Source organism: Polypterus senegalus, chromosome 11 (genome assembly GCF_016835505.1).
Source record: "Polypterus senegalus isolate Bchr_013 chromosome 11, ASM1683550v1, whole genome shotgun sequence".
NCBI lineage: Eukaryota > Metazoa > Chordata > Cladistia > Polypteriformes > Polypteridae > Polypterus > Polypterus senegalus.
The window spans coordinates 88,735,726-88,751,514 of record NC_053164.1 but is presented as its reverse complement, the minus strand read 5'-3'; the positions used below and the strand labels follow the sequence as shown (position 1 = coordinate 88,751,514).

The window sequence follows — 15,789 nt, the reverse complement described above, 5'->3', positions numbered from 1 at the left end:
TATCCCTGAAGCTTAATTAACTTGGGTGTTAAGAGTGTGCTTCACTTCAAAGCACAATTTCATGTAGCAAACTAATACACACCCTAATTGTGCAGAAAAAATTTCAACTTGATAAATACTGAAATTATCCCTTATATCAAAGGAATTCCATTAAAATATTTAGGATGTTGTTCTGAAAGTGCCCACAAATGACAATGATAGTCATTTTTTTTAACCTAAACCCTTCTTACCCATTTCATCCCAAATCAAACAAAGTTAAGGTCAGGTGATTGTGCAAGCCATGCCATCACTTTTAGCCAGCCTTCATCTTACTCATTCTTCAAATAATTCTCACAAAAGCTGGATGCATGGTTTGAGTCATCATCCTGCTGTACCGCAAAGGCTGGCCAATAAGTCTTAACCAGATGTCTGGACATATCGTTGGTGAATACTGCAAAGCCCCTTTTTTGATTCAGTATTCCAGTCACTTGCTGTAGGTCACCAACTTTAGAGACCGCAAAACATCCCACAAACTGTAACGCTTCCACCTCCATGCTTAACTGCTGCTTTATATACTGTTAATTGAACTCCATCGGGCCCAGGAACAAGGCCCTTAACCTGAAAATTGCTCTAAGGACATTGTACATTGGCTGACCTTTAATTCTGACCCCCAAAGGTCACACGAAAATACAACTGTGCCTCAGGGATTAACAAAGTATTTCAAAAATCAAATCAAAAATGTATTATTTCACCAGCTCGATGACTTACATAAACAATTCACAATGACCCCAAAATCTCAGACTTGTCCACAATACCTTTCTCCATTCATAATAAAGGTTTGTGAGCTGCTACATAACCCACCAACACTATTTCCTGGAATCTTCTCTGGGCCGCTAAGAGGACACTCGCATATGGATTTCATTCAGCTGTGCCTATGTTTTGTGCAGTCAGTAACCTGTTGTGCAAGCTACTGAGCCTTATTTTGTAGAGGTCTGCCAAGACCTTTTTCAATCAGTTCAATGATTCAATCAATTTTTTTCATTTTCCTGTTGGGATATATTTTGGTAGGACCCCACCTATTTAGAAAATATGGTTATGACAGTCATATAAATAAGGTCATGTTTTTTATTACACTTGTTATTTTAAAATGGACGTCAATGTTGTCTACAAATACATATCTATACTGCACTTCTCCTTCCTGTTTTCGCCCAACATTTCATTCTAATTTGTTGCTTCAAATATAACACCATGCAAATGGCTTTAATTTGCAAATCAAGATTGCAAAAAATGTGCATTTTATTACAAATTTCCACATACTTTAAGCTGGAAAATCCAAATGAATATGCATATTATGTCAGCTATGGCCAACAATAAAGAAATTATTGAAAGACCATAACCATAGATTTTGAAAACTGCAACTGTGGTGACTAAGTTAAGTTTTCACCATTCTTCATGCAAATATGGTACACAGTTTGGAAACACTGCTCTTTGTTAACTCTAGAATCCCTAAAACCTACGAAAAACTCGAATTTAAAGTGGCCTGAGATTACTTCTCACCTCTCCATCAGTGTTGTTTGACTGTAACTGTATTGATCAGCACGAGCTGTCTGCTATTATACCCCCTACCCCCGCAACTTAATTCGTGAAGTAAGTTATCCCAGCTCAAGACATTGTTTATCTATGTGCGAAGTACCTGGAATTGTATAGAGTAAATGATATATTGTAATTTGGAACACACGCATTTCATGTGTGTTCCGTGTCCACATCGATCTACGTAAAATGTAGGAGGACAGGAAATCCGAGAAATGCAATAAATGTTTGATAAATACCTAAAATAGAAACTTTTTTCATTTTATAGTGCTAATGACAAAATTATTACATGAAGTGTGTAATATGTCAAGACTTAAGTCCAAATATCAAATAAACACTTTCACAAAAGGTACATGTAATAACAAAACAAGTGTGCTTTTATTCAAGAATATACTGTAAATACGTATAAGGTCTTGAAACCCAAAAGAAATCGATCATAAAAATCAGACCCCGACTTATACGCCTGTTCAAAAATGCGACAATATTTTTTCACATCTTCTTGCCTCCTGCAATCTTGCATCAGTTTCTCAGACACATCGGATTTTATTGCAGCAGCGCAATTACCAATCTCTTTCACTACTTCAATGATGTTTAATTTAAAACCAGCTTCATATTTTCTTCTGATCAATTCCATCGCAGATAAAGGATGCTCTTATGATAAAGGTGTATGAGGGGGCGAGAAAAAAAAAACAAAACAAAAAAACAAAACAAAAAAAAACACACAAATCAGTGTAAACGTTGTTTTGGAATAGTTTGGGTATTACTGTGTGGTTGGGTACTGTTTGGGGGGGTTATGAGCAAGCGCTGATACAGTGCATTGCCACACTCACATAGAAAAAAAGGCAGTGTGCTCCGTGTTTACTCTCAGGTGGGTGTTAAGGTATCATAGTCCCCTGTAACAACAGTGTGAGTCTTCTGCATTCAACTTATATGAACAACATTATAAAATACCACAAATTATACTGTAAAATCAAGTCCCGAATTATACACAGGAGAACGTATTACTTGGGTGGTGCAGTGGGAAGAACTGCTGACTCATAGTCAATACGAGGTCGCGGGATCAATTCCGGGCGCTACTCCAGAATTACCTTTTTGAGTAGCGAGCTGCTCTTATTGTTACCATTGCGCAATAAAAACATACATTTGATTTGAGTCTAAGAGCCAGTGTAAATTTATGGTACATGAAAAGGTTAGCTTTTTTTTAAATTCAGTTTTATTCTCTTAGTCACTTTCACGCTCCCTCTAATCTGACATTGCTGTTTTCAAATAAAGACGTGCTATACCAGAGGTGAAGGATGAGGGTTCTACATTGGAGAAAGAGAACAGAAGCCCCTCCACGTGAGAAACGTCCACTCACATGTAAGAACAATGCATTTGCACAAGGCGTAAAAACGAAAGATTACACTGTTAGGATGTAGCAAGAGGTCAGGCGTCATCCTGCCGCACATGTGTTCTTCAACGAAACAGCATGGCTCACAGAGCTCACCAAGGTATCGTGCAAAGTTCCGTTTGCGATTATGTTTTGTGATGGTCTTTATATGAAAACCGTACATGCAGACAGCAAGTTTTACCTAATCATCCTCTGTCTCAACTTAGCAATCTTACCTCTTCCCGCAACAGCTAATATGTGGTGATCGCAATTGTGCAAAATGTTGCCAATTGCATCATCCATGTGGATGCTGCACTTCAGTGGTATTTGAGTGGCTTCCCACTTGCTACGTAAACCCATCCGAGTAGCGAGGAAAATGCAATATACATGTAAAGAATTATTACTGATTATTATTATCTTAATTAATAAAATGAAAATTGGTAGACTTGTTTAGTGACTATGAAAAAAATACTAAAATAATTAAAATTCCAATACAATCTGTACAAAAATACTTCTCTATAATGCAGATATCATAAAAGAAAAAAATTCTTGTCTTAACATCTTTTAGAATTGTTGCTTGTAATTAATGTTTATCAGGAGGATACAAGGCTAATGTACTTAAGTTTACTTCTAAAATGGATAAATATAATAAATAAGCATATTATTTACTAAACAACATGATCAAATTCTTAGCTTTGTTCTCCCCAAATTTAAAAATGTGAGCTGCTGTACTAAAGACAAGCTCAATCATCATCCACATTCAAACATGCAGTGGCCATTTTAATTAAAAAATCTAAACACATTAAAGCAGCTCTTTTCTATCAAATATATGCCTCTTTTTTCACCTACTCAAAGTTCAGATGGACAAAATATGTGTTTGCCTTTTCTCTCAATGTACAGGTTGAATAACCATGATTCCTTTTACTCAATTTAATACTCTACTTTCTTTAATGCAAAAGACAATTTTCTGGTCTTTTATGTCCTTCAAAACTCTTCCTGGATGCTCTTAGTTTACAGGAAGTTTCATCTGCAACAACATACATTTCTTCAGATACCCAAAGAAAGGAGTATTCCAATTAAATTACTTCAGAAAAGCAGATACTGACAAATATTTTTCAGGTTGTCCATTTGAACTGAAATTCAGCCCATTTAAATTGGCTGCCTATCGATTAGATTAACACTAGTTCACTCTCAAGATAAAGCTTCTGTCATACTACAAAACTTTAAGCTGCAGATTTTATTTACATAATCATGTGAGAGTTGGGGGCAGTTGCAGCACATTTCTGTACTAAAAGTATTAACAGTCATTCAACTTGTCATTCCCCATTATCCCTAGCCAGGCAATCTCACATCCTGAATGCGACATGATCTGCAATTACGGTCATTAATTTTGATATCTACTCCAACTAGAGTTTGTGTAATGTGTGAACAACTTTAGTGTCAATATATGCTAAAGTTCAGACTTCGCTGGCTGAACATCTATCTATCACTGGTAATACAGGTATTCAACAATTTTATTACTTATATATAAATTATTATGTAGCAATTTGGAAATGATGATCCATATTTATTCTGGTTATTTAATATCACGCTTTGTCTAAAGATATAAAGCCATTCATTGTAACAAATAAACTAACACGGACATATGTACTTATACAGCAGTACATCGAATAACTACATACAGCCTGTTACATCATTCTTCACAATTACAACAATAAACCGAAAGGGTGTGGGAAGTGTTGACATTTCAAATCACAATAAACAGCCTAAAATATTCCGGCTGTAAAGCAAAGGTAATGTTAATCATCATAATCACAGGAGTATGAAATATCAGCCTTGACAACTTCTGCATTTTTTAAATAATTAATACAAGACAGTATGAAGGTGCTATTAGGATTAAATGAAATAACAAAAGAAAGAAATTAAAGGATAAAATTAAGGTCCTGACCTTTAACCTTGTCGCATTCCAGCACCTTGCCGAAGGTCTGGAAGAGTTCTTTTAGGTCCTGGGCAGTGCAGAGGGCAGTCAGGTTGCCCACAAACACCTTGGTGGAATTAACAGGGCGGCCACGAGACTCCTCCACTACCAGGTTGCGCCCTTTGAATTCACACCCATTCAACTGCTGGATGGCACGTTTTGCCCCCTCCAATCCTGCCAGATGGACGAAAGCGAACTGGCGGAGGACGCTGCAACTCACCACAGTGCCATAGGGTTCAAAGATCGCAGCAAGCTCCTCCTGGGACGTATCTACTGACAGGTTCCCGACAAATATTTTCACAGTGGTCCCTGCGGCCATCCTTCAGGTCCACCTGATGAAGCAAGAAGGGGAGGGGGAAGTTATAAATTGGAAGGACAGAGAGAAGAATCTTAAATATAATGCAGCATATTAGGAGTGCCATTAGTCAACAATGAAAAATCTACAGCGAGATTAAATAAAATATTCAAAAATTTGTGGCTAATACCAGCTGGTAATATAAAGTATAATCTGTCTCTGTACAAAAATGAGCAATACAGCACATGGTACAAAGACAAAGCAAACACAAATTAATAACAAGAGCAATGAGCATCAAAAATAAATAAGTAATCGAAATTAAAAAAAAATATATATATATGTATCTATATATGTGTATATATATGTATGTATGCATACGTGTATATATATATATATATATATATATATATATATATATACATATACACATATACACACACACATACACATATACACACACACATATATGATATGTTTATATGATATAAAATAACTGACTCATATTTGTTTTTTTGGTTCAAAAATGTGATGTGTAAGGTATTTTACAAGGAGTTTTAAAGGAGTTTTATAATGGAAACTCTGGGGAAACAATTAGTTTTTCAAGGAAAGAGTTAGATATTTAATATGCATCTTGAGATTATACAAACATTGTAAAATACCTTACACATCACATTTTTGAACCAAAAAAACAAATATGAGAGTCAGTTATTTTGCTTTTCTTCTTCTGCGACAAACTTGAACCCTCAGGGTTGTTGTGTCCTCTCAAAAGATAAAAACAACACACTAAACTGTTCTACAACGCGCTTGGTAGTGTGTCCATTTACTCCCGTATTTATACCAGAACTCCTCACACAAAGGCCACTGCTAACACACAAGCAAATAGCAAAAGTATCCATGCCTGAAGAAAAATGGTACAAGGTATATACAATAAAAGTATTATTTCCACATCCCTTTTGCCGTCACAAACATGTGCTGGAAAATATATGTTTATGCCTATAGCAAAACTCAGTAGGTTTTTAGGCTTTTGTTCTCCTGTTGGGCCCTGTGCTCCATGGCTTCCACTGAAAGATGCCAGGACACATACTGTATTATTTATTTATTTTTTTTTTTTAAATGTATAGAAAACACAACTTTAGAACACAATTTCATGTGATAAATGTATATATACCAGATTTGTAAGGAAATAAATTCAACTTGAAAAACGCCAAACCTCCATTAGAAATAAATAGTGCCGATACGTAGTGCAGATTCCTACATAATGGAGTTGTGGCAAAAAGTCAAGCATAAGACTGTATCACAATAAGTTCAATAGCCTTTAAGTCAAAATTGTTTAATGCTACACACTATGTATTTTGTAGTGGTGGCAAAGAAATATTTTTAATATTACGATTCCTTCCTGAATGGAACAAGAAAATCTGACATAACAGATGGCAATAGTAAACAATGCAGTACAACAGCAAATTATGTGAAAAGGTTAAGGAGTGTAGGAAGAAAAATTTTCACTTTATTCGGATTATTGGATATTCTCAAAAAGAGACTTATCTAATATACTGACATAGACATAGCTATGTCTTGAATCATCAGCATGCACATAAATAGGAAAACTGAAGTTCCATGTGTTTTGCACATTTTGAACATAACAGCTGGATAATAGACAAGTGGATAATGCGGCATGAGTAATGTGAGATTTTGTTCTTTTCCTCAAAGATGGTTTTTCCATCATTTGCCGTTGTACAACACTGGCCATTATTATATCATAAACATCTTTGTTCTATTCTTCATGAAAACAGGAGTTGAAACATTTTTCTCTTTACTACATACTACATGGGTAAGTAAAATAATTAAAAAAAACTGAATTCAAAATAATCTGTCATTGTCTGATGGTAAAGCACTGAATCTTAAAAAATATAACTTGCAGAATTGCAGAGGGCAGTTTGCTGTTGAGGTGTGTGGGTCTGCCACAAAAAAAAGTACTTTAGGCATTTTGTCATAAATGTCCTGTTTTTATGATTACAGCTGTAGTCAATCATTATACAGTAGGTCTTTGCATGCGGCCAATTCAGTATGCTCTATATTTTACATTTACATTTAAGTGAGGAACCAAGAAGACAGACTGTCTCCAGTTTTCTTAAAAAGCAAAGACACTGTTGAGCCTTCTTAACAAGACATGTTATTTTAGTCTTTCAATACCACATGTGAACTAGTGGTGTGCCGTTGGCTACTTTAAATTTTTGATCAAGTAAGAAAGGAAATATCAAATGTAAACCATTATACCCATGTTGTCCAGGAGACAGAAGTGGTTTTTATTTAAAAATAGGATTTCCCCCCCCCAAATTAAATAACAATTTCAAAATCAACTACAGCCTAGAGAATGTGCACACGTATACAGTATTTTCCAATTAAACGATTATTTAAAGGAGAAATGCAAATTTAAACAAACACTTCGGCACAAAAATCAGCCTATAAGTTGATCGTGCACTTCAGGCAGTGACATACTACCCTGCAATGAGCAAGCAAAAAAAAAAACTGCAAATGTGCATCTAATATCCCCAACCCCGACCCTTTATTAAACCCTAGTTCTAACACAGGAAAGGATGTAACACTGTTGTTAATATGTTTTATTTTGCCCTATAGTATTTTTTAAAGGGGAGCAGTTTAATAAACGGTGAAAAAAAAAATAAAAAGATACTAGCTCTATCAGTGTTACAATTATCTATTTGTTTCCAGGAAGTTGCCACCATGAAACATGGCTTAACATAATCTCCTTTAAAATTATTTTTCACTCACTTTCAGGCTCAGCTGAGCGAGACTTTGACTTTACTTTTTCTAAGGCACAAGGAGCCGGAGAGGTTTAGTTTCTCCAATATCTGCGTTAATTGGTGTGTATGTTTTCCTTTCTTCTAATGTGAAGTGGCTTTATCGTGCCTTACTTTATGTACAGTTCACCCTAGAGATTGTCATTGGTTCACTGCAATATAGAAATGTCCTGCTGAAATATACAACAGTTGCCACACCACTGTCCTCAAAAATAACATACTTGCATTAGAATGGTAAAAACATACATCACTACATGCAATGCACTAATGAACATAGAATAAGTAACTGATTACCAACAGACTACTTTTAAATTGAAAATGTCCACTGCCAAAACTAAGTTTTAAATTGCAACCAAAATTCTAGTTTTTCAATCATCTTAAATTAAGCTGGCTGTATCTGTATAACTAAACAGAAATGCCAAATTTAGCTATCATGCTTGCTGGCTACTACAGCTCTTCATTTTCTTTTTCAACTAAATACAGAAAAATGCTTAAATAGAATAAAGATTCGACAATAAAATTACTTATCTAGGAATTTCTAATAGTGAAAGCAATTACCTTTTACCGAAGACGCATTTGACAGAGAGAGAGGAGCTGGCAAATAAATGCCTTTAGTCTGCTTTTGATACTACTAGCCTTCTGGCAAAAACAATGAAAAGAACCTAGTTACAGTTTCCAGTTTGTTAATATTTAACTTACTCAATATGTTTCAACATTTAGGACTAACACATACTTTTGATAAAACTTAGTATGAAGTTTTTTTTTAAAATTTATCAATAATATGTAATATTAACTTCATTAATATATACACCAACAAAAGTAGCCCCCTTGTCCACAAACAGCTTGCTGAAGGCAAAAAGGCCAGGACAAAATACAGATTTTTTTTTCTTAATTACCCCTTAGAAAGCACTTTTGTTTTTTTTGTTTTTTTTTTTTGCTGTGCCAGTCCAATTTACATTACATTCATATTGCAATTTCTTATTTTTTTGTTGAAGTTAGAAGCACTAATTCAAACACTAGGACCATCAAGTGAAAACATTCAGAGTCCTGTAAAAACTATATATATTTTTTAAATGTGATCTGATCTGCTATATATAATAAAATTTAATTATTTTATCATATTGTGGAAGTTTGAGGTTTAGGACTAAAGAAATGAAAAATATCACAAAATCAACTGTTGACAACAGGAAAAAATAACCCCACTTGATCAAAGAATTCACAACAGTCCCTCAAAAAATAAAAGTATTAAGAGTCAAATTTCCTGCAAAATACACAGATTACAAAAATGTAGCATTTTAATTACTTAGTAACTATTAAACACTCCAAAGGTTAGTTGTGTTCCTCACAAGTCAAATAAAAATTAAATAAGATGCACCTAAACATATAATTTAAGAGCCATAATATTGTATTTTTACTTTTGTTAACACAAAACAACTTATATAATAAGTAAGAATATTACAAAGGAGTACATGCTTAACACTAGAATCCCTGAATCCTACGAAAATATTTGTAATGCCGGGCCACCTTAAATTCCCTCGCACCCCTTCATCAGCGTCTATGGTTTGCAAATGTGACAGTCAGCACTGGCAGCCTGCTCACTCATCCCCCACCGAGGCAGCTGAATTTGGAAACAAAAATTCTTACAGCTGTATAGGGTAAATAATACATCATTATTTGGAATACATACATTTTAAGTGTGTTCTGTATCTACAATGATCTGTGTAAATGTAGGATGACAGGAAATGTGAGGCAAGAAATGTTGAACAAATAACTAAAACAACCTTTTCATATTATAGTAATAATTACAAAATGTTGACGTGAAGTGTATAATGTGTGAAGAGTGGAGTCCAAATATCAAACACTTTCACAAAATATATAACGAGCATTTTTTATTCAAGAATATAACTCCAGAAAAAGAAATTATTTAATTTAAGTGATGCTGTTAATACGTAAAAACCAAACCCCAAAAATCAATCGACAGTAAACAGACATGTTTTCTTGGCTGTTACAGAGGCAAGAACTGCTGCCTTGTAATTAAGAGGTCGCAGGACCGATCCTGGGTCCTCCCCGCATTTACCATTTTGAGCAGTGAACTAGTATTATTATTACTATTATATAATAAAAACAAACATTTAATTTGAGTTTAACACCCAGTGTAAATTTTTGCTAAAAAGTGTGTGTTTTTTTTCTTCAGCTTTATTTTCAAAGTCACATTGAAATTGCTGAAAATAACGTATAGCTTTTCAAAGATGATCAGGTGTTTTTACAAATATGATTCATTTTCAGTCAAAAGTGTGGTTAATGGATGCAACCTTTCTGAAAGAAAAGTATACAAATGTACATTTACAGCTATTTTGCACTTTAATTGCATGGTTTTGAAATGCGTAACACAAACAAGCTTAAGTAATAACATCAATCAATTTTGTTTGAAAATGAAAATCACGACCACAAAAGAATCACATATGTTGCTGAGACTTACCTGTCACCTGTAAGAATCAGGTTACATTTGAAAGAAGAAAATTAAAAGTTTACAATTGGAAGAAGGCTTTGGGCAACTGTCACCACATAATTTTTAAATGTGAAATAATGCCAACCAAGGACAAATTACTTACTCTGTAGGAACCTGTTACCATTGTTAATAAAAAAAAATGTAATTTGTCAATGTGATCCTTTGTTCCATGATGCCACAATCTGTGCAACTAAAGAGGTGTCTCCCATCACCAATAAGATCATTTTTTTTCATTTTTATAAAAATAAATTACAGAAAAATGAGAACAGAGGGACGAATTAAACATGTTCATTGGAATATATATTTTTTTTATTTCTCAAATATCAGCTCTTCTCTAAAAGTAGATGAGGAAGTTGCACTATAAGTTGATCTGTTGCACAGATTTAAGAGAGAATACAGTTAATAGCATGATCTGTCAATTATTATGCTGTACCACTATTCTAATAAACATGATTCTGGCAATAGCTTCAAAGTACCAGGACAATAGGATGCTGCAAAAAACAGGGACGGTTTGTTTGCTTTACTTTTTATAATTATTTGGTTCAAATGCATTAATGAACCATTACAATTAGCCATTTTGAACAGAGAAGGAAAAATCTGCCCATTATGGACAATGCAACATTGTTGTGTTTTTTGTTTTTTTAACAGACTGCCAAAAAAAATAAATAAATAAATAAATAAAAAAATTAGGGATTAAACCTGCAAAGTTGGAAAAACTTTTCATGTTTAATCCTGTACTACATATAGGATGTTTTTAGTTGCATTTCTTTTAGATATCAAACATAGATGTCATTACCCTGAGCCTGCTTGTTTAGAAACTAAACTCCACTTTCAGATGTCTTGAAGTAAGAAATGAACTCCTTAAATCACTGAAAGGATGTATTATGAAGCATCTGGTGTGTGTCAGAGGAAATGTTGGAAGGAAAAAAAAAAAAAAGAAAATCACCTCAGCTGATGACAGACACAAGCTACACACAGAATTTAACGTCAGTAAATCAATAAGGATATTTTTCTTAAATGATGTAAATATTTTAGAATGTCTGTGCAAGTTTTAACCTGTCTTCGTTTTATTTAATTTCTGTTATTGGATGAATTATTCATGAATGCTTTGAAATGGCTTTTTTTTATCTGGCGACTCCCGAACATCACATTTTCAGTTTTTGAACTTTTAAAAGGGATCCAGCCCCCTAGTGACCTCTGTATTTCTTTTACAATCAAAAATATTTAGATCTTAATCATTTGAAGTCAAGCACACGTTTTAAAATTTAGAATACCTGACGCAACCGTTCTTATTTTGTACTTCTACCTCATGAAGAAAACAGTTTTATGGACGGCTAATGCCAATTCAAACTCTTCGCATTTAAAAACTCACAATTTAGCAGTTGGCAAAATGGCAACACAATTGTCTAGCTGTAAATAAATACCAACATTTACCTTACATTTTTTAATTAGACGGCCATCGCTTTGCACATGTGTGCAATGAAATCCTTTAAAAGTGTTAAGGGCAGACTAGACACGATTCAAAATGTTTTTATAGAAGACTAATAACTCAAAATATTTCTAAGTGTTTAATAGTATATACTATTAATATCTACTAAAGACATGCGAACTACACATACTTATGTACGCATATTGCCTAAAGGAAAACACGATCGTATCTTCCTGGAAACGGGTGCACGAGAACAAGCGCACGCGCATCTGAAGAGTATCACACCGAAAAGACCGCTGGGAACCGGAAAAGGCGGCCGCAAAGCCACGGTACAAAAAGCACCACTTCGGTGCGTATGACCTTTACGTTTAACAATTCCTTACTTCAGTAACGTTATTTAAGCCTGTTTCAATAAGAATAATGTGTACGATTTTATTAAAAGGGCAGATAAAGACAATTTACGAACAAAGCAATAATGAAGATATTTTCCTATGTCTTACAATAAAACAATATCGCTACATTGGCGAATATCTAACCCACACATTTCGTATCTTACTGAATGCTAATTTAACTTGTTCTTTGTAACAATACAAATTTCTGCGGCGACAACCTAAACCTAAAATATCGATCGTGTGCTCTTTTTACGGTCAGGGCGAATTTTGCTTTCCTGAAAATGACTCATTTACAAAGAGGCAATCGACTTTACACTTACAACGCATACAATATCTCCAAGTAAAACTTTAGAACTCGTAAAATTGTTTATTAAAATAATCAACTACAAATAGCAAGTTACATCGGGAGAAATTGGGTAAATATTAAACAAATAATCACAATGAGAACCACTATTCCAACTTACCTTGACGCTGGCGCCGTAACAGAAAATGGCCGCGCTTGCTTTAACTTCTTTCTACGACGCGATGCTGAGCCAATGGCAGCGCAGTGGCGTGCGGCGTTGACAAATTTTATCACATCCGGTTCTCTGAAGTTGACGAATTGGAAGCGAGCTGATAAGCGGAAGGAAGTTGTACTTAAACAGATCATGGTAAACAGGGGCAGTGAGCGACAAATGTGAAACCTAGAAATAATGCGTAAAATTCATGGAACCGTATATCCGAGTTGTGGACAATAATGTATATCTGAAGTGTAATTTCACGTTTAAACTCATTTTTAATCCATGGTTTTCTTTTCCTACTACAAAGATTAGAGTTACATTGCAAGATCGGAGGCTTATCTCGTCTCCGCTAGCTCATATTCATTTTATTACAACATTTCATTTCCTCAGTTTTTTGTGCCACCCATCCAATTCACAGTCATAGGCAGCACTGAAAGCAGCATTCGGCGCATGAATAGTGGCAACCACAGACTGAGAGCGAAACCAAACATGTTTGAAAAGTAATAAATTGATGCATCAGCAGCAGAAACGTAAAAAAAACACAGGCGCACAGCTGAAAGAATACAATCCATCGAGAGACATATAAATTATTAATAAATATTGCGTAGAAATAAAAATAAGTACACGGCTTTAAGCCCTTCTTAGCACACCGTGGAGCAATGTACCTTTGGCTAAAAGTGCTCCAAGAGAGTGCCTACTGAACAGTGTCATCTCCAGGCAGAGAAGCAGCTTCAGTGACAGACTTTTGTCACTGTCCTGCTCCACTGACAGACTGAGGAGATCGTTCCTCCCCCACACTATGCGACTCTTCAATTCCACCCGGGGGAGTAAATGCGAACATTAATTTTATTTTCATTTTTTTCATTTTTATTACTATTTAATTTAATATTGTTTCTTTGTATTAGTATACTGCTGTTGGATTATGTGAATTTCCCCTTGGGATTAATAAAGTATCTATCTATCTATCTACTGAAGGTAATTTTTCCTGATGGCATCCAATGTTTCCACCATTTTGTTTAAACAACAGCTTCCAGTGTGTCCGGGGTTAGCCCTGCATTGGAGCAGGCTTTCCACCTAAGTTTGTTCAGGCACTTTGTGTCATTTGTAGAACACCACACCACTACCACAGAATGGTAAATCATTTCCAGCAGCACACATCAGAAGACACGAGTTTCCTCAGGAAGAGCAGTCTGTTCTGGCCCTTTTTGTACTGCGTCAGGGTGTTGTCAGACAAGTCAGGTTATTTTGATTAGGAAGCTTTTCTTTACACAGAGAACCATACACATGGAATAAATCACCAAGTAGTGTGGTAGATGTTAGATCTTTAGGGACTTTCAAAACTAGACAAAAATAGATAGGACTGGTGGGCTTTGTTGATCTGAATGGCTTGTTCTCTTCTGGGCTATTCTAAAGTCCAGTTTGCTGTTTATGCAAAACCTCAGGTACCTGTAGCTCTGCCCCACTTCCATGTCCTCCTGTTGCATGGTGACGGCCTTAGAGTCCGTTTGGTATGCAGAAAGTCCACCACCAACTCTTTTGTCTTGCAGATGTTGATTTTTAGGTGGTTCTCCCTGCACTGAAGAGATAGTCCTTCACAAGCCTCCTATACTCCAACTCATCTCCATTATAAAGTCAGGATATGATGATGGAGTAAAAAAAACCAAAAAAAACTCTTTACAATTTGAAAATTTCTCCAATTATAACCATTATCCTATATACTTGAATCATCTTTTATGACTAACAGAATCTCAGTACAAGAAAAAAAATATATATATACAGTGGTGTGAAAAACTATTTGCCCCCTTCCTGATTTCTTATTCTTTTGCAAGTTTGTCACACAAAATGTTTCTGATCATCAAACACATTTAACCATTAGTCAAATATAACACAAGTAAACACAAAATGCAGTTTTTAAATGATGGTTTTATTATTTAGGAGAAAAAATCCAAATCTACATGGCCCTGTGTGAAAAAGTAATTGCCCCCTTGTTCAAAAATAACCTAACTGTGGTGTATCACACCTGAGTTCAATTTCCATAGCCACCCCTAGGCCTGATTACTGCCACACCTGTTTCAATCAAGAAATCACTTAAATAGGAGCTGCCTGACACAGAGAAGTAGACCAAAAGCACCTCAAAAGCTAGACATCATGCCAAGATCCAAAGAAATTCAGGAACAAATGAGAACAGAAGTAATTGAGATCTATCAGTCTGGTAAAGGTTATAAAGCCATTTCTAAAGCTTTGGGACTCCAGCGAACCACAGTGAGAGCCATTATCCACAAATGGCAAAAACATGGAACAGTGGTGAACCTTCCCAGGAGTGTCCGGCCGACCAAAATTACCCCAGGAGCGCAGAGACAACTCATCCGAGACGTCACAAAAGACCCCAGGACAACGTCTAAAGAACTGCAGGCCTCACTTGCCTCAATTAAAGTCAGTGTTCACGACTCCACCATAAGAAAGAGACTGGGCAAAAACGGCCTGCATGGCAGATTTCCAAGACGCAAACCACAAAAAGAACATTAGGGCTTGTCTCAATTTTGCTAAGAAACATCTCAATGATTGCCAAGACTTTTGGGAAAATACCTTGTGGACTGATGAGACACAAGTTGAACTTTTTGGAAGGCAAATGTTCCGTTACATCTGGCGTAAAAGGAACACAGCATTTCAGAAAAAGAACACCATACCAACAGTAAAATATGGTGGTGGTACTGTGATGGTCTGGGGTTGTTTTGCTGCTTCAGGACCTGGAAGGCTTGCTGTGATAGATGGAACCATGAATTCTACTGTCTACCAAAAATCCTGAAGGAGAATGTTCGGCCATCTGTTCGTCAACTCAAGCTGAAGCAATCTTGGGTGCTGCAACAGGGCAATGACCCAAAAAACACCAGCAAATCCACCTCTGAATGGCTGAAGAAAAACAAAATGAAGA

General features: G+C 35.4%; 1 protein-coding gene across 3 annotated transcripts in view; it reads right to left on the bottom strand.

The window, feature by feature from the left end:
• rbm14b (RNA binding motif protein 14b) overlaps nucleotides 1–12,917 on the bottom strand; it is a 31,524-nt gene extending 18,607 nt beyond the window's left edge. For 2 of the 3 annotated variants that reach the window (XM_039769210.1, XM_039769209.1), the window contains exons 1-2: nucleotides 12,822–12,917; nucleotides 4,887–5,248 (exon numbers count right to left, since the gene is read on the bottom strand). In XM_039769210.1, the coding sequence (XP_039625144.1) occupies nucleotides 4,887–5,235 (349 nt within the window). In that variant the 5' untranslated portion in view covers nucleotides 5,236–5,248; nucleotides 12,822–12,917. The remainder of the gene's footprint in view (nucleotides 1–4,886; nucleotides 5,249–12,821) is intronic. The other variant, XM_039769208.1, reaches the window with a different exon arrangement.
• Nucleotides 12,918–15,789: the final 2,872 nt, after the last annotated feature.